At 41.7% G+C, this 19,407-nt stretch overlaps 1 protein-coding gene across 2 annotated transcripts; it reads left to right on the forward strand.

Moving 5' to 3' along the window:
• Positions 1–10,013: 10,013 nt before the first annotated feature.
• On the forward strand, positions 10,014–18,706 carry LOC118941509. 2 transcript variants are annotated; one of them, XM_036955277.1, is made up of 3 exons: positions 10,014–15,841; positions 16,013–16,098; positions 18,169–18,706. In XM_036955277.1, exon 1 carries the CDS (start codon positions 10,631–10,633, stop codon positions 13,409–13,411), a length of 2,781 nt encoding a protein of 926 aa, XP_036811172.1. In that variant the 5' UTR covers positions 10,014–10,630; the 3' UTR covers positions 13,412–15,841; positions 16,013–16,098; positions 18,169–18,706. The 2 variants fall into 2 exon arrangements, with proteins under 2 accessions (XP_036811172.1, XP_036811173.1); XM_036955278.1 differs by having other exon boundaries at positions 16,016–16,098.
• Positions 18,707–19,407: the final 701 nt, after the last annotated feature.

Here is a 19,407-nt window from a genome sequence, read left to right on the forward strand (position 1 = left end):
AATTTCTTGGTCTGATATCTTCATACATGTGTTTGTGTTTCCAGCAGAGTATCCCTAAAGCAGTGTGGTCGTATCAGCCCCCCATGTTGGACTAAACAATTTCAACTCTACACAAGTGAAAACCCCAAATTTCTAAAGGTCTGTTAAATCCCAAAATATTATTTTTAAGAATCAAAATTTTTTGTACAATTTTGCTGACAGGCAGACCAATTCTGAATTTGTTTTCTCCAGTAATTGGTCTTTTGACCAATCAAATCAGCTTTGAAAAAGATCTGATGTGATTGGTCAAAATGTAAATTAATGGAACATTTATCAGAATTTGGCTGCCTGCCTCAACGTAAACATTGTGGCTTAGAAGAATAGCTTATTGGGATGTCAATGTAACAGTACAAATTTAAACCGTCCCCTCGCCCATACCCGGGCGCGAACTAGGGACCTTCTGCACACATCAACAATCACCCTCGAAGCATCGTTACCCATCGCTCCACAAAAGCCGCGGCCCTTGCAGAGCAAGGGGAACTACTACTTCAAGGTCTCAGAGCAAGTGACGTCACTGATTGAAACGCTATTTAGCGCCCACGCTAACTAAGCTAGCCGTTTCACATCCGTTACACTCACCCCCCTTTTGACCTTCCTCCTTTTTTTTCGCAGCAACCAGTAATCCGGGTCAACAGCATCAATGTAACAGTACAAATTTAGACCGTCCCCTCGCCCATAGCCGGGCGCGAACTGGGGACCTTCTGCACACATCAACAGTCACCCTCGAAGCATCGTTACCCATCGCGCCACAAAAGCCGCGGCCCTTGCAGAGCAAGGGGAACTACTACTTCAAGGTCTCAGAGCAAGTGACGTCACTGATTGAAACGCTATTTAGCGCCCACGCTAACTAAGCTAGCCGTTTCACATCCGTTACATCAACGTTATCCAATTATTATACTGTATGTGGAGTGGACATCACTGTGATTAACACTGGAACTAAACACTGTGATTAACACTGGCACTAAACACTGTGATTAACACTGGCACTAAACACTGTGATTAACACTGGCACTAAACACTGTGATTAACACTGTGATTAACACTGGCACTAAACACTGTGATTAACACTGGAACTAAACACTGTGATTAACACTGGAACTAAACACTGTGATTAACACTGGAACTAAACACTGTGATTAACACTGGCACTAAACACTGTGATTAACACTGGCACTAAACACTGATTAACACTGGCACTAAACACTGTGATTAACACTGGAACTAAACACTGTGATTAACACTGGAACTAAACACTGTGATTAACACTGGCACTAAACACTGTGATTAACACTGGAACTAAACACTGTGATTAACACTGGAACTAAACACTGTGATTAACACTGGAACTAAACACTGTGATTAACACTGGCACTAAACACTGTGATTAACACTGGCACTAAACACTGTGATTAACACTGGCACTAAACACTGTGATTAACACTGGCACTAAACACTGTGATTAACACTGGAACTAAACACTGTGATTAACACTGGAACTAAACACTGTGATTAACACTGGAACTAAACACTGTGATTAACACTGGCACTAAACACTGTGATTAACACTGGCACTAAACACTGTGATTAACACTGGAATTAATCACGCAGTGTAGCCTAGTGGTTAGTGTGTTAGACTAGTAACCGAAAGGTTGCATGTTCAAATCCCCGAGTTGACAAGGTACAAAATCTGTCGTTCTGTCCCCTGAACAAGGCAGTTAACCCACTGTTCCTCGGTAGGCCGTCATTGAAAATAAGAATTTGTTCTTAAATGACTTGCCTAGTTAAATAAAGGTACAAATAAATATATATATAATATTTAACCACCTCCAGAAAGTTGATTGCATTATTTCTCTCTTCATTTTATTCACAGATCCTCTATTTGCCAAACTAGAGGGACATGAAGTCTGACTCCTTCCTCAACATGTGGACCTGCCCTGAGGATGTTGGACACCACTGTTACACCTTCAGCCTTGTTGATTTCCTGTCAGACTGGTTGTTTTTCAACTCCATTCCACAGACGGACTGACCTGAACTTTTACCAGAACAGGAATAAAATGTTCAACAGACTCTCTCCTCACCAGTGGGACTGACTACTGAGACTGGTCGTCTTTGAACTCAAGAGGAACACAATGTTCATCAGACTCTACTCAGACTGGTCGTCTTTGAACTCAAGAGGAACACAATGTTCATCAGACTCTACTCAGACTGGTCGTCTTTGAACTCAAGAGGAACACAATGTTCAACAGACTCTACTCAGACTGGTCGTCTTTTATCTCAAGAGGAACACAATGTTCATCAGACTCTACTCAGACTGGTCGTCTTTGAACTCAAGAGGAACACAATGTTCATCAGACTCTCTCCTCACCAGTGGGACTGACTACTCAGACTGGTCGTCTTTGAACTCAAGAGGAACACAATGTTCATCAGACTCTACTCAGACTGGTCGTCTTTGAACTCAAGAGGAACACAATGTTCATCAGACTCTCTCCTCACCAGTGGGACTGACTACTCAGACTGGTCGTCTTTGAACTCAAGAGGAACACAATGTTCAACAGACTCTACTCAGACTGGTCGTCTTTGAACTCAAGAGGAACACAATGTTCAACAGACTCTCTCCTCACCAGTGGACTGACTACTGAGACTGGTTGTGAGGTCACAGGAAATAGAGTGATATGTTAGGAGGGATGCAACATTGTAATCCTGATTTAGATGATGGTTATAAGGAGAGTTCAGGTCGTAACCAGTCCACTGAGATGAATGTAGATGTCGACACCCTGGCCAATATAAAAGGCTTTGGAGAGGGACCACGCTTTCAGGAGAAGGATAACTGACATTTACTCCTGAGGTGTCTGACTTGTTGCACCCTCGACAACCACTGTGATTATTATTATTGGACCCTGCTGGTCATTTATGAACATTTGAACATCTTGGCCATGTTCTGTTATAATCTCCACCCGGCACAGCCAGAAGAGGACTGGCCACCCCTCATAGCCTGGTTCCTCTCTATCCAGCACAGCCAGAAGAGGACTGGCCACCCCTCATAGCCTGGTTCCTCTCTACCCGGCACAGCCAGAAGAGGACTGGCCACCCCTCATAGCCTGGTTCCTCTCTAGGTTTCTTCCTAGGTTCTGGCCTTTCTAGGGAGTTTTTCCTAGCCACCGTGCTTCTACACCTGCATTGCTTTCTGTTTGGGGGTTTTAGTCTGGGTTTCTGTACAGCACTTTGAGATATCAGCTGATGTAAATAGGGCTTTATAAATACATTTGATTTGATAGCAAGGCCTTGTCCAGAAACAACCCCCAGCTCAAACCTCCAAGGCATGAGGTAAGGGCTTCATTACATTTCCTGTACACATCACGTTTTGAAAATACAATTGTCATTAAAAAATAAAATCTGCATTTACACTGTTTGGTATTTTTGTGGTGGAGTTTTTTTTGTGCATCTTAAGAGTGGAAACCCTATGTGATTGGCTCTTTAAACATTTCATCTAGCCTATCAGTGGGTATGTTTTGTCACTCTGCTTTGTTACACCACGATCGTTTGAGTTTTATGTTAATTCTAGTCTGGCAACAGGTTCTCCGGTTTAAATCAAATGAGATCTCCTAGGGCCAGTTTCTCAGATGTAGATAAATCCTAAAAAATGATGTTCAATGGAGATTCCCCGTTGTGAAGTGTGTTTTACAGGCCTGCTACACTGGACAGTCATTAGTGCAGGGCATTAGAGGCTCTTGTTTATGATCAATGAAACCCAGCCATGGTGTGTGTAGGTCCCTCAGGGGTTGGGCTGAATTGGAATTGAACCCAGCCATGGTGTGTGTAGGTTCCTCAGGGTTGGGCTGAATTTGAATTGAACCCAGCCATGGTGTGTGTAGGTCCCTCAGGGTTGGGCTGAATTTGAATTGAACCCAGCCATTGTGTGTGTAGGTCCCTCAGGGTTTGGCTGAATTTGAATTGAACCCAGCCATGGTGTGTGTAGGTCCCTCAGGGTTTGGCTGAATTTGAATTGAACCCAGCCATGGTGTGTGTAGGTCCCTCAGGGTTTGGCTGAATTTGAATTGAACCCAGCCATGGTGTGTGTAGGTCCCTCAGGGTTTGGCTGAATTTGAATTGAACCCAGCCATGGTGTGTGTAGGTCCCTCAGGGTTGGGCTGAATTTGAATTGAACCCAGCCATGGTGTGTGTAGGTCCCTCAGGGTTGGGCTGAATTTGAATTGAAGTCAGTCAATTCAGGAAGTTATCACAAATTACTATATTAATTGGAGAGAAAAAATTAATTTTCAAAACTTAATAAACTGAAAAGTAGAAGCTATTTATTTAAAAGATTTTTCAATTTAAGACTTGTTTTATTCAAATAATTTCCTGAATTGACTGCTTTTAATTTGAATTGAGGCCACACCTGGTGACCAGCGTGACATAACTGGTTCTATTTCCAAGGATTTGTTGCGCAGCTCATACCCAGGAACACTTGGCAGTGTGTTTTCTGCTAATGCCAACAAAAAAACGTTCAACTATATTTACATGACTCCTGCAGGAACATCTTTGCGGTTAACGAGCGCAAACTAGGTAATAACGTCGTTCAGCAGTAACTTCAAAACACCGCTATCACTCGATCCTTGTTGGAAATGTTTTGAGGTGGGCCTCCAGAGTGTCGCAGCGGTCTCATGCCCCGTGTACATTTATTCCCAGGCTGTGACACAACCGGGTGCCTGCGGGCTGAGCCGGTCGCCAGTTGAACGGTGTTTCCTCCGACACATTGGTGCGGCTGGCTTCCGGGTTAAGCGGGCGGGTGTTAAGGAGAGCGGTTAGATGGATCATGTTTCGGAGGACGCATGACTTCGCCTCTCCCGAGCCCGTTTGGAAGTTGCAGTGATGTGACAGAATCGAAAAAGGGGGTAAAATACAACAACAAAAATGATTTGGGGTGTAGGTTTTTCCGTCTAAGTTACTAGTCCAACAAATTGCTGCAATGGAACAATTCACACTCAAATGTACGACTTTAACATATCGTCTGTCCAGAAGACGGCAGCAGAGATCACTATTATATAAAGATAAAGAACCAACTGTCACCACCAGGTGGCGACACAACCATTATCTAATTCACTAATGCGACCCTCAGTTCAGACAAAATAAATTGGTCCAGACGTTGCTGGAATAATCAATCATTGACTGTCTTGTACCAACATCGTTTGCCCAAAAGATATCAATACATTGATGTGGGAGTGGGTCAATTAAATATATCTCAATTGTACATGAGAAATTCAGAGTTTCCGCACTTCTGATCTCCTCCAATGGGTTTCGAGAAGGACGCGAGAAGTCAATGAGCAATTGAGATTCTCCCACTGACCCACACCCAAGCTAATTCTTACTATCTTTTGGCCACACGATGGTGGTATAAGATTGTCAATGGTTTTCTCCAGCAACGTCTGAGCCATTTTATGTTGTCTGAACTGAGGGTTGCAAAAATTCCCGCTACCTTTCCCAGAATTCCCAGAACTCCTGATTGGAAGATTTCCTTCTTACTCCCGATTTCAAATATACTTATGTAAATGGGATATTGCAAAGATTTCTAAAAATGTGTTTTTGCTCTGTCATTATGGGGTATTTTGTTTAGATTGATGATGGAAAAATACTATTGAATCCATTTTAGAATTAGGCTGTAACGTAACAAAATCAAGGGGTCTGAATCCTTTCTGAAGCCACTGTAGATGTGTTCCTGACGCTCCTTGTTGATGTAAAATACACATACTAAAAGTTAGGAGATATCTAATCAATGGAAGATGGAATTAAAATTATGTCATTAAAAGTTAGTCTACAACGACCAAGTGCTACTTGATATTATGAATGGAGTGATTGTTATCTGTAGGATTTGAAAGCACATGCTCTGCAGCCTTAATTAGCCTAACTAGCTAACGTTATCTAGCTTAACTAGCTTCTCCTCGTTTGATGCCGTCAAAGGGGCCTGCTAGAACCTCTCTCTCGCGCCCTTTATTATCTCCGGTTAATGAAGTAGCTTTAAAAAAAAGTTGTCCTCAGGTCCTTTCAGAACAGGTCTCCTATATTTTAAACATATCTGGTCCGCGTGGGAAAGCCCCAGGTCCGTTCGGAACAGGTCTCCTATATTTTAAACATATCTGGTCCGCGTGGGAAAGCCCCAGGTCTGTTCGGAACAGGTCTCCTATATTTTAAACATATCTGGTCCGCGTGGGAAAGCCCCAGGTCCGTTCGGAACAGGTCTCCTATATTTTAAACATATCTGGTCCGCGTGGGAAAGCCCCAGGTCCGTTTCGTAACAGGTCCAACTTTCTTAGACCCATGAAGACCCCTAGCGTGTGTGCTCGTGCACGACAAACATTTATGGGTCTAACCAGAGAACTGTATTGTGCAAGTTCTCCCACTTAAAAAGATGAGAGGCCTGTAATTTTCATCATAGGAACACTTCAACTATGACAGACAAAATGAGAAAAGAAAAATCCAGAAAATCACTTTGTAGGATTTTTAATGAATTTTATTTGCAAATGATGGTGGAAAATAACACCATTGGTGGCTGACTAAATACTAATTTGCTCCACTGTATTTTCAGGTCTCTCCAACGATGTTCGATTGGGTTCAGGTCCAGGCTCTGGCTGGGCCACTCAAGGACTTTCAGAGACTTGTCCCGAAGCCACTCTTGTGTTGTCTTGTCTGTGTGCTTAGGGTCGTTGTCCTGTTGGATGGTGAACCTTCTCCCAAGTCTGAGGTCCTGAGCCGGTACCGGTACCCCCTGTATATAGCCTCCACATTGACTCTGCACCGGTACCCCCTGTATATAGCCTCCACATTGACTCTGCACCGGTACCCCCTGTATATAGCCTCCACATTGACTCTATACCAGTACCCCCTGTATATAGTCTCCACATTGTACCGGTACCCCCTGTATATAGCCTCTACATTGACTCTATACCGGTACCCCCTGTATATAGCCTCCACATTGACTCTGTACTGATACCCCCTGTATATAGCCTCCACATTGACTCTGTACCGGTACCCCCTGTATATAGCCTCCACATTGACTCTGTACCGGTACCCCCTGTATATAGCCTCCACATTGACTCTGTACCGGTACCCCCTGTATATAGCCTCCACATTGACTCTGTACCGGTACCCCCTGTATATAGCCTCCACATTGACTCTGTACCGGTACCCCCTGTATATAGCCTCCACATTGACTCTGTACCGGTACCCCCTGTATATAGCCTCCACATTGACTCTGTACCGTAATACCCTGTATATAGCCTCCACATTGACTCTGTACCGGTACCCTCTGTACATAGCCTCCACATTGACTCTGTACCGGTACCCCCTGTATATAGCCTCCACATTGACTCTATACCGGTACCCCCTGTATATAGCCTCCACATTGACTCTGTACCGGTACCCCCTGTATATAGCCTCCACATTGACTCTATACCAGTACCCCCTGTATATAGCCTCCACATTGACTCTGTACCGGTACCCCCTGTATATAGCCTCCACATTGACTCTGTACCGGTACCCCCTGTATATAGCCTCCACATTGACTCTGTACCGGTACCCTCTGTACATAGCCTCCACATTGACTCTGTACCGGTACCCCCTGTATATAGCCTCCACATTGACTCTATACCGGTACCCCCTGTATATAGCCTCCACATTGACTCTGTACCGGTACCCCCTGTATATAGCCTCCACATTGACTCTATACCAGTACCCCCTGTATATAGCCTCCACATTGACTCTGTACCGGTACCCCCTGTATATAGCCTCCACATTGACTCTGTACCGGTACCCCCTGTGTATAGCCTCCACATTGACTCTGTACCGGTACCCCCTGTATATAGCCTCCACATTGACTCTGTACCAGTACCCCTGTATATAGTCTCCACATTGACTCTGTACCGGTACCCCCTGTATATAGTCTCCACATTGACTCTGTACCAGTACCCCCTGTATATAGACTATTACTATTGTTATTTTACTGCTGCTATTACTTTTTATTTTTTATTTTTTTTTTACTTTAACACTAATTTTTTACTAAAATAAGTGTTTCACTGTAAGGTCTACTACACCTGTTGTATTCAGCATTTCACTGTAAGGTCTACTACACCTGTTGTATTCAGCATTTCACTGTAAGGTCTACTACACCTGTTGTATTCAGCATTTCACTGTAAGGGCTACTACACCTGTTGTATTCAGCATTTCACTGTAAGGGCTACTACACCTGTTGTATTCAGCATTTCACTGTAAGGTCTACTGCACCTGTTGTATTCAGCATTTCACTGTAAGGTCTACTACACCTGTTGTATTCAGCATTTCACTGTAAGGGCTACTACACCTGTTGTATTCAGCATTTCACTGTAAGGTCTACTGCACCTGTTGTATTCAGCATTTCACTGTAAGGTCTACTGCACCTGTTGTATTCAGCATTTCACTGTAAGGTCTACTACACCTGTTGTATTCAGCATTTCACTGTAAGGGCTACTACACCTGTTGTATTCAGCATTTCACTGTAAGGTCTACTGCACCTGTTGTATTCAGCATTTCACTGTAAGGTCTACTACACCTGTTGTATTCAGCATTTCACTGTCAGGTCTACTACACCTGTTGTATTCAGCATTTCACTGTGAGGTCTACTACACCTGTTGTATTCAGCATTTCACTGTAAGGTCTACTACACCTGTTGTATTCAGCATTTCACTGTAAGGTCTACTGCACCTGTTGTATTCAGCATTTCACTGTAAGGTCTACTACACCTGTTGTATTCAGCATTTCACTGTCAGGTCTACTACACCTGTTGTATTCAGCATTTCACTGTGAGGTCTACTACACCTGTTGTATTCAGCATTTCACTGTAAGGTCTACTACACCTGTTGTATTCAGCATTTCACTGTAAGGGCTACTACACCTGTTGTATTCAGCATTTCACTGTAAGGTCTACTGCACCTGTTGTATTCAGCATTTCACTGTAAGGTCTACTACACCTGTTGTATTCAGCATTTCACTGTCAGGTCTACTACACCTGTTGTATTCAGCATTTCACTGTGAGGTCTACTACACCTGTTGTATTCAGCATTTCACTGTCAGGTCTACATACCTCTTGTATTCAGCATTTCGCTGTAAGGTCTACTACACCTGTTGTATTCAGCATTTCACTGTGAGGTCTACTACACCTGTTGTATTCAACATTTCACTGTGAGGTCTACTACACCTGTTGTATTCGACACATGCCATTTTATTTCCTGCCAGACTGGTCATCTGTGAACTTTGTTCCATGACCTTTGTTGTGTCTTGTTTTTATTTATTCGTTATTATAATTCAATAATATTTTACAAATAATTTGGTCTGTAAAGTCTGTTGAGACATGGTGAAATGCACTTGACATAAAAAGTAGTGGCCACCAGGCTAATGCCCTGCGTGTCTGGTCATTAACCGGCCTTCCTGCTATGTCAGGGGTCCCTAAACTTTTTCTGCAAATGACCCCAAATTGATACTAGAAAATGCAGGGGACCCTATTTGGAAAAATGTGAACCCCTTGGTAATGCAGGTAGCTTAGAGGTTAAGAGCGTTGGGCCAGTAACCGAATCCCCTAGCCGACTAGGTAACACATCTGCCAAGGTACATTTGAGCAAGGCACTTAATCCTAATTGTTCCTGTATATCGCTCTGGATAAGAGTGTCTGCAGAGTGACTAAAATGTCAATGTCAACGCTGCTTGTTCATATCATAATTCACTCAATTGTAGGTGCAGCAGCCTGTACCAGCACACACAATGACGTGAACGTGCATTCTAATAGTGTAAAAAGCCCTTACTTGAAACTAAAAGGTTGTATTCTATACCCATTTGGAGAGAAACAAGTACTTCAATTTGTTTGATAAAATAAATATAAATATCAACTTCTGTCCATAGCTGTACTCCTTTCTAGCCAAGACCAAATCGCATGGCGAAAGAATAAGGAATATGACATCACTTCCGCCTGTACTTCCTGGAGCCACAACCCTCAGACGTCGACTTCAAAACGCTTCCGTAAAATATTCCACTCCGGTGCGTACTGCTCCGTTTTCAGTGTACTAGCTAGTATACGACGTTTTTGGAAATATTGTTCAACATTTATCTAAATAGAATGAAGGCCAAGGGATTTGCAGTTACCCATCACCTGTAAAGGTAAAGCGTTAGTTAGCAGGTTACGGACAACTAACCTAGTTATTTTACTCGCCATTTTGATAAGAGCTACGACCCGAAATTATTTTAATAGCAGGTTAGGAGGGCAGTTTTGCCATCCCTAATTATTTTTCATAACCGTAACCAAATTGTCCTAACCTGCTACATTGATTCTCATAACCCGTTGCGTAATACTTTGTACTAATCTGCTACGAAAAAGTAACTTCCGGTCGTAACTGTATCGAAGTGGCGCGAAGAGTGTTTCTCATGGTTAGATAGCTACATCTCCAAATACGATGTAGGCATTTGGCTAGGTAATTTATATAGTGGAAATTACATTATCTGTCTAGTTCATGTGGAGAGGAATGTCATCGGGGTGTTTTTGATTACTTTGTCTTTGTAGAGACATTGGTGCAAAATGGATGTTGACGTTAAACTAGAGGAAGATGAGAGGGAGATATCCCATACAGGAATTTGGTCTGATTCGATTAATGCCTGGATAGATTACCCAAATTCAACATTGTCAGAAAACACAGAAACAGGTTACCATGTGGGTTTACTGAAAGAGCATACACATGTACCTCCCATCAGTCCCCAAACAACAAGCCACGGGCAGATTTTACGTCTTTTTCCTGAAATGACCGGAGCAAGTGATGGGGAGAACAGGGCTGTCAAACTGGTTTATTTCTGTAAAGATCAAGATACCATCGGCACATCTGAAGGGAATTCAATCAAGGAACAGTCATGGCATTTAGCACCGTCCAGTGATATTCTGACAGGACATGCATCCACTTTCAGTGGTTATTTTGAAGCTCAAATCAACCCAACTTCACAGGTTTCTAGGCAAACACAGACCAATAATAAATTGCCCTCTGACAATGTTAATATCCCAAGCTCTAGTACTGCCATTCATTCTGTGCTAACCTCACCTGCTACAGAAAACGACTGTCATTTAGCTGTATCTACTAGACCTATTCTTCCAGAATATTGTGAGCCATTGAACTTTCCCTCTGATGAAGAGGAAGACTACAAAGCCAATTTAAGTCAAAGACTACAATGCCGGAAAACGTTAGAGGATAAATGGATACGTCAGTGTCGTGGCAGTTACTCAAGACCCAACCTAAGAAAGTTTGGGAGATATTGGAAAGATCCATACGTCAAGTGCAAGGAGATCGGTGTAGATTTCAATGTTGGATCTGGAGCGAAACAGAAACTGAATTTGCATTTACTGACAGTTGGTGTAATGCTTGAGGTGTCAGAATATGCTAGAATCATTAATAGATCTCGCCCTCATGTTATCTTTGATATTCTAGATTACAACTTTGTTCTTGGTGTACAAAATGAACAACAATATGACTTTTCATTCAGGGTAGAAAAGAAATTAAAAGAAATGCTGAAGATGCATTCTAAGAGAACACCTGAGTGGTTAACAGAAGTCTTTGACCTTCCTGATCCAAAGACAGTTACAGTTTTGAAATACTCCTTTAAATGGGCACAGTTGTATTTGCAAAACAGCTTGTCAAATCCTACACCTTTTGACGTTTGCATAAAGGAGGAGCCTGTTGTGGGCCTGATCTCTCCTCTGCATGTGACGACTGAGAGCTTCTCCACTGAGACAGATGTGACACGGTGTGCTGATGAGACGGCAATCCTTGGCCCTGAAAATGGACGTAATGATACCTGCACAAGGTATGAGCCTTATATGGGCATCGTCCGTCCTCAACATGTCCAGACGGAAACCTTCCCAACTCAGACAGATATAACATCCTTCATGATGCCCACTGTAGAAGAAGCATTGAGGGAACTCTACCCAATCTGTAAGGGAAAAGGACTTGACCTTGTTGTGAAATCAAAATATGGGAAAAATAAGAAACTTGACTTGCATCTATTGACCAGAGATGTAATGTTTGAATTGGCTGATTTTGCCTCACAAGTGTGTGGAAATCGGAAGCAGGTTGTGTGTGAGGTTCTCGAGCGTAATTTTGATTTGGATTTAAAAAGTGGGAAAACTGAGCTGGCCAAAGATATTATGAGAAAGTTAAGAGCAGTTTTACAGCGCAAGATGGGTAAAAAAGGTACATGGAGATTGGGACTTGAAAATGAAGCTTTCTTAAAGAAGTCACTCAAACGAAAGAACCCTGCGGAGATGTCCACTAGCCAGAAGGTCACTACAGCATCACTTGAGCCAAAATACCAAATGAAAGAAGTATCAAAAAGGAGGAGATTGAATTTAATGAGCAAGAAGAAAGACATGGACATGTTAGTAACCAAGGAGACCGAGGGAGGCCATTTCTCTGAAGTAGTACAAATAGAACCTCGTCTTGTCAAAATAGAGAGAATCTCTGATGAGACTGACCTTGCACTTTGTACTGACGAAACAAAGCAAATTGTCGTTACCAACTTGGACCAATCAAATGTGACGTCTCACACCAAAAATATGGTGAAAGCCAAAGCGTGCTACCCACTCTGTGAGGAAATAGGTCTGGACCTTGATGTCACATCCAAACCATCTAAACAGAAACTGGAATTTAATTTACTGACAAACGGTGTAATATTTGAGGTGCATAAATATGCAGGGATAAAATCCTATCGTCAAAAAAGAAGTGGGTGCATTCTCATTGATATTCTAAAATACAATTTTGATCTTAGTTTGCAAAATCAGAGACTATTTCCACTGCATATTTGCTGTAAAGTGAAACGATTGGTTCAGAAACACAAATCTGAGCTCGTGAGAAAAAGAGAAATCTCAAAAGAGGTGTTCACAATACCGAGTGTGCTTAAAAGCCAAGCAAAAACAAATGTGCTTTCAGATTATTTTCCTGAAACAAATATGGAAAAAAACGCAAGGCTGGTTTATCCTCATCATGGTAAAGACACTATCTCTGTGGAGACAGCTGAAACAGTCTCCACTGATGAAGCAGCGATGCTTGACCGGGATAATGGACCTGCTGAGATCTGCATAAAGGAGGAGGAGGAGGAGGAGTCAGATCTTCACTCTGAGGTCAAACTGGTTTATTTCTGCAAAGACCAAGATACCGTCAGAACATCTGAAGAGCATTTGATCGAAGATGGATCATGGCATGAATCAACACCCAGTAATATCCTGCCTGGAAATGTGTTCAGCCTTCCACAGGCACCACTACCAGCTGCAGAAAGTGGTCCTTTCGGAAGTAAAACCGAGCCAACTTCACAGATATAACCAGATGGTCCAATGCAGAATCACTCGAGACAAAATACCATAGACTTGACAGAAGTAACCAGGGGAAAAAAGGGATTTAATGAGGATAAATACATGTTTATAGCCTATACAGGAAAAGAAAGTTGTCAGACAAGTAGAACCTCATTGAGATGAGATGGATCTGCCAGGGAAAAGAAAAGCAATTCCTTTACTTCCTGACTGAGATCTCAGGGGGGGGGGGGAGATACAAGATGGAAAGAAAAGTCTGATCTGCTCGCTGTGAAACGCCAGTTTCTCATTTGCCTGAAAAAAAAAATGAGAAAAAGATTGATATTGTTATATGTGATGAAGTGCAGCACGAGGTGGATTCTTACCGACGTTTCAGAATGCTTTGTAGTCGAGACTGGTTCTGAGAAGAAATGCTAACAAATCCTTGCTGGATACAGATCAGGGGGCTATTGAAAATCTGCAAAAGGCTAAGTCATAAAGTCCCTCAGTTCAAGAAGACGACTCGTACCTGGGAATGGCTCTGGACTAATTACAAAAAAACTGTTTAAAATCACTGCAGAAAGCAGAGACAACAAGAGTTTTGCCAAAAGGAAGAAGGGCTGTTGATCACTTGTGTGGTAGAGAGAAACACCCAGAATCAGTCTGGACAGGATGGAGCTTCAGTCTGGACAGGATGGAGTTTTAGTCTGGACAGGATGGAGCTTCAGTCTGGACAGGATGGAGCTTCAGTCTGGACAGGATGGAGCTTCAGTCTGGACAGGATGGAGCTTCAGTCTGGACAGGATGGAGCCTAACTGTGGAAAAACAGAAACTGACTGATACACACATTACAATGACAAATCAATGACCAGATTGTCAACCAGCTCCAGCTACTCAGCATCACTCTAAATTTGTGCTGGTTGGCTTCTGTCTCAGCTGAAGGGAGGACATTGTGTTTTAAAGTCTTTTCTTTCTGTCCTGAAGTAGGCCTACCTGCTTAATACACACAGACTTTCATATAGGTAAAGCAAAGTCATGCTATGACTTAACTCTACCTTCATATATTGGGCTGCCTTTATCACAATAGTTTCACAGTTTAAAAACGTGTGTTTTCAAATGACTGTATGCTACATTGATCTTTGGATCACACTTGGAATGTGAAAGGTTTCCTAGTGTCAGTTTTAGGTCTCCCTGAAGTCCGTAGACTTCCACTCTATTAGTCACCCTAGAACACAGTCAACGAGCCTAACGGAGATGTGTATTCATTAGGTATATACTGTAGCTAAATGTTTAATGGAGGGCTAGGCTAGCGTTTCTTGGACCAATTCAGAAATTGGTACACAAGAAGGAGTAGCACTAGTCTTTTTAGGATTAGGTGAAAATAGGGAGACAATGTATTTGTATTAAGGGTTTAGTCTTTGAATGGTGGATTTGTGCAGATTCCCTTGGCCTTCCTTCCTGTTTAACTCTTGATGTCTGGTCTTGCTGTAGAGACTGAACACAGCAGGATTATTGCTAGACTTTTTTTTTGTTTTCTTAACTATTTTACGACGTATTCATTGACGAAACGAACTCCACTACAAATACAAGCCTCTATAGAAGAACCTCTGATCCTTTTTTAGTTAGAAATAAAAAGACAAAGATGTTTTATTTTCTAAGAGTATGTAGTAGTAGCATTAGTGAAATAACCTACTATGATGGATCATATTTTTTTGTTTTTATCAGTGGGCTATTTTGTTTTTTTTGTTCCTTTTTTTGTGGAAAGATTTAGAGACTGTATCCAGACCTGCCTTACTGTTACCAATATGTTCCTTTTTTTGTGGAAAGATTTAGAGACTGTATCCAGACCTGTCTTACTCTTACCAATATGTTCCTTTTTTTGTGGAAAGATTTAGAGACTGTATCCAGACCTGCCTTACTCTTACCAATATGTTCCTTTTTTTGTGGAAAGATTTAGAGACTGCATCCAGACCTGCCTTACTGTTACCCACATGTTCCTTTTTTTGTGGAAAGATTTAGAGACTGTATCCAGACCTGTCTTACTGTTACCAATATGTTCCTTTTTTTGTGGAAAGATTTAGAGACTGTATCCAGACCTGCCTTACTCTTACCAATATGTTCCTTTTTTTGTGGAAAGATTTAGAGACTGTATCCAGACCTGTCTTACTCTTACCAATATGTTCCTTTTTTGAACAGGGAGTTATTCTACCGTAAACTAAGATTATTTTTATGTATTTATTTTTATTTTTTAAAGGATACTTCCTCTGACATTCTTAGAGCTGTCATTTTATTGTGAGGAACTGCAGTTCGATCGGAATAGTTGTTCTGTTTTTGTCCTCTGTTTTGTGAGTGACCCTCTCACTCAGTCAACTCGTCTCAGTGCACAAGTCTCCCCTTCTCCAGACACCGCGTATGAATCAGAATCCGTAGCTAGTTGTGACACGTGAGCCTCTGGATGAAAAGGTATGCAAGTCATTTGTTTTTTATGAGGGGGGGGGGGGTAAATTATATTAACATTTTAAGAATTCATAGAATCTGACTGGTGCCAATAGCATTCAGGTCAACACTTAAAGGAATGTGAATTAGCTGTAATTGCTTGGTCTGATATCTTCATACATGTGTTTGTGTTTCCAGCAGAGTATCCCTAAAGCAGTGTGGTCGTATCAGCCCCCCCATGTTGGACTAAACTCTACACAAGTGAAAACCCCAAATCCCTAAAGGTGTGTTAAATCCCTAAATATTATTTTTAAGAATCAGATTTTTTTGTACAATTTTGCTGACAGGCAGACCAATTCTGATTTTTTTTTCTTCAGTAATTGGTCTTTTGACCAATTAAATCAGCTTTGAAAAAGATCTGATGTGATTGGTCAAAATGTAAATTATTGGAACATTTATCAGAATTGGGCTGCCTTCCTCAACGCAAACATTGTGGCTTAGAAGAATAGCTTATTGGGGATGTCAACGTTATCCAATTATTATACTGTATGTGGAGTGGACATCACTGTGATTAACACTGGAACTAAACACTGTGATTAACACTGGGACTAAACACTGTGATTAACACTGGCATTAAACACTGTGATTAACACTGGCACTAAACACTGTGATTAACACTGGAACTAAACACTGTGATTAACACTGGAACTAAACACTGTGATTAACACTGGAACTAAACACTGTGATTAACACTGGCACTAAACACTGTGATTAACACTGGCACTAAACACTGTGATTAACACTGGAACTAAACACTGTGATTAACACTGGCACTAAACACTGGCACTAAACACTGTGATTAACACTGGCACTAAACACTGTGATTAACACTGGCACTAAACACTGGCACTAAACACTGTGATTAACACTGGCACTAAACACTGTGATTAACACTGGAACTAAACACTGTGATTAACACTGGAACTAAACACTGTGATTAACACTGGAACTAAACACTGTGATTAACACTGGCACTAAACACTGTGATTAACACTGGCACTAAACACTGTGATTAACACTGGCACTAAACACTGTGATTAACACTGGCACTAAACACTGTGATTTACACTGGAACTAAACACTGTGATTAACACTGATTAACACTGTGATTAACACTGGAACTAAACACTGTGATTAACACTGTGATTAACACTGGCATTAAACACTGTGATTAACACTGGCACTAAACACTGTGATTAACACTGGCACTAAACACTGTGATTAACACTGGCACTAAACACTGTGATTAACACTGGCACTAAACACTGTGATTAACACTGGCACTAAACACTGTGATTAACACTGATTAACACTGGCACTAAACACTGTGATTAACACTGATTAACACTGTGATTAACACTGGCACTAAACACTGTGATCAACACTGGCATTAAACACTGTGATAACACTGTGATTAACACTGTGATTAACACTTGCACTAAACACTATGATTAACTCTGGCACTAAACACTGTGATTAACACTGGAACTAAACACTGTGATTAACACTGATTAACACTGTGATTAACACTGGCACTAAACACTATGATTAACACTGTGATTAACACTGGCACTAAACACTGATTTACACTGGAACTCAACACTGTGATTTACACTGGAACTAAACACTGTGATTAACACTGATTAACACTGTGATTAACACTGGCACTAAACACTGTGATTAACACTGTGATTAACACTGTGATTAACACTGTGATTAACACTGGCACTAAACACTGTGATAACACTGTGATTAACACTGGCTCTAAACACTGTGATTAACACTGATTAACACTGTGATTAATACTGGCGCTAAACACTATGATTAACAATGTGATTAACACTGGCACTAAACACTGTGATTTACACTGGAACTCAACACTGATTTACACTGGAACTAAACACTGTGATTAACACTGATTAACACTGTGATTAACACTGGAACTAAACACTGTGATTAACACTGGAACTAAACACTGTGATTAACACTGATTAACACTGGCACTAAACACTGTGATTAACACTGGCACTAAACACTGTGATTAACACTGGCGCTAATCACTGTGATTAACACTGGCACTGATCACGCAGTGTAGCCTAGTGGTTAGAGTGTTGGACTAGTAACCAAAAGGTTGCACAGTTAACCCACTGTTCCCCGGTAGGCCGTCATTGAAAATAAGAATTTGTTCTTAAATGACTTGCCTAGTTAAATAAAGGTACAAATAAATATATATATAATATTTAACCACCTCTGGAAAGTTGATTGCATTATTTCTCTCTTCATTTTATTCACAGATCCTCTATTTGCCAAACTAGAGGGACATGAAGTCTGACTCCTTCCTCAACATGTGGACCTGCCCTGAGGATGTTGGACACCACTGTTACACCTTCAGCCTTGTTGATTTCCTGTCAGACTGGTTGTTTTTCAACTCCATTCCATGGACGGACTGACCTGAACTTTTACCAGAACAGGAACACAATGTTCAACAGACTCTACTCAGACTGGTCGTCTTTGAACTCAAGAGGAACACAATGTTCATCAGACTCTCTCCTCACCAGTGGACTAACTACTGAGACTGGTTGTGAGGTCACAGGAAATAGAGTGATCTGTTAGGAGGGATGCAGGTTTGTTCTCCTGATTTAGATGATGGTTATAAGGAGAGTTGAGGTCGTAACCAGTCCACTGAGATGAATGTAGATGTCGACACCCTGGCCAATATAAAAGGCTTTGGAGAGGGACCACGCTTTCAGGAGAAGGATAACTGACATTTACTCCTGAGGTGTCTGACTTGTTGCACCCTCGACAACCACTGTGATTATTATTATTTGACCCTGCTGGTCATTTATGAACATTTGAACATCTTGGCCATGTTCTGTTATAATCTCTACCCGGCACAGCCAGAAGAGGACTGGCCACCCCTCATAGCCTGGTTCCTCTCTAGGTTTCTTCCTAGGTTCTGGCCTTTCTAGGGAGTTTTTCCTAGCCACCGTGCTTCTACACCTACATTGCTTGCTGTTTGGGGTTTTAGGCTGGGTTTCTGTACAGGCTGGGTTTCTGAAAGAGATATGAGCTGATGTACGAAGGGCTATATAAATAAATTTGATTTGATAACAAGGCCTTGTCCAGAAACAACCCCCAGCCCTTACCTCCAAGGCACCAATGTAACATAACTTTACACCGTCCCCTCGCCCATACCCGGGGCGCGAACCAGGGACCCTCTGCACACATCAACAACAGTCACCCCTCGAAGCATCGTTACCCATCGCTCCACAAAAGCCGCGGCTGTATGTAAAAGAAATCCCTGATTGTATTAAATAATGTATGACATTCCCTTCATTAAAGTTTTTTTTTGTGCATCTTAAGAGTGGAAACCCTATGTGATTGGCTCTTTAAACATTTCATCTAGCCTATCAGTGGGTATGTTTTGTCACTTTGCTTTGTTACACCACGATCGTTTGAGTTTTATGTTAATTCTAGTCTGGCAACAGGTTCTCCGGTTTAAATCAAATGAGATCTCCTAGGGCCAGTTTCTC

This window comes from Oncorhynchus mykiss, chromosome 19 (genome assembly GCF_013265735.2).
Source record: "Oncorhynchus mykiss isolate Arlee chromosome 19, USDA_OmykA_1.1, whole genome shotgun sequence".
In the NCBI taxonomy this organism is placed as follows: Eukaryota; Metazoa; Chordata; class Actinopteri; order Salmoniformes; family Salmonidae; genus Oncorhynchus; species Oncorhynchus mykiss.

What these genes read in the sequence shown, in the direction of transcription:
- LOC118941509 (XM_036955277.1), top strand. Translation starts at nt 10,631, where the DNA reads ATGGATGTTGACGTTAAACTAGAGGAAGATGAGAGGGAGATATCCCAT.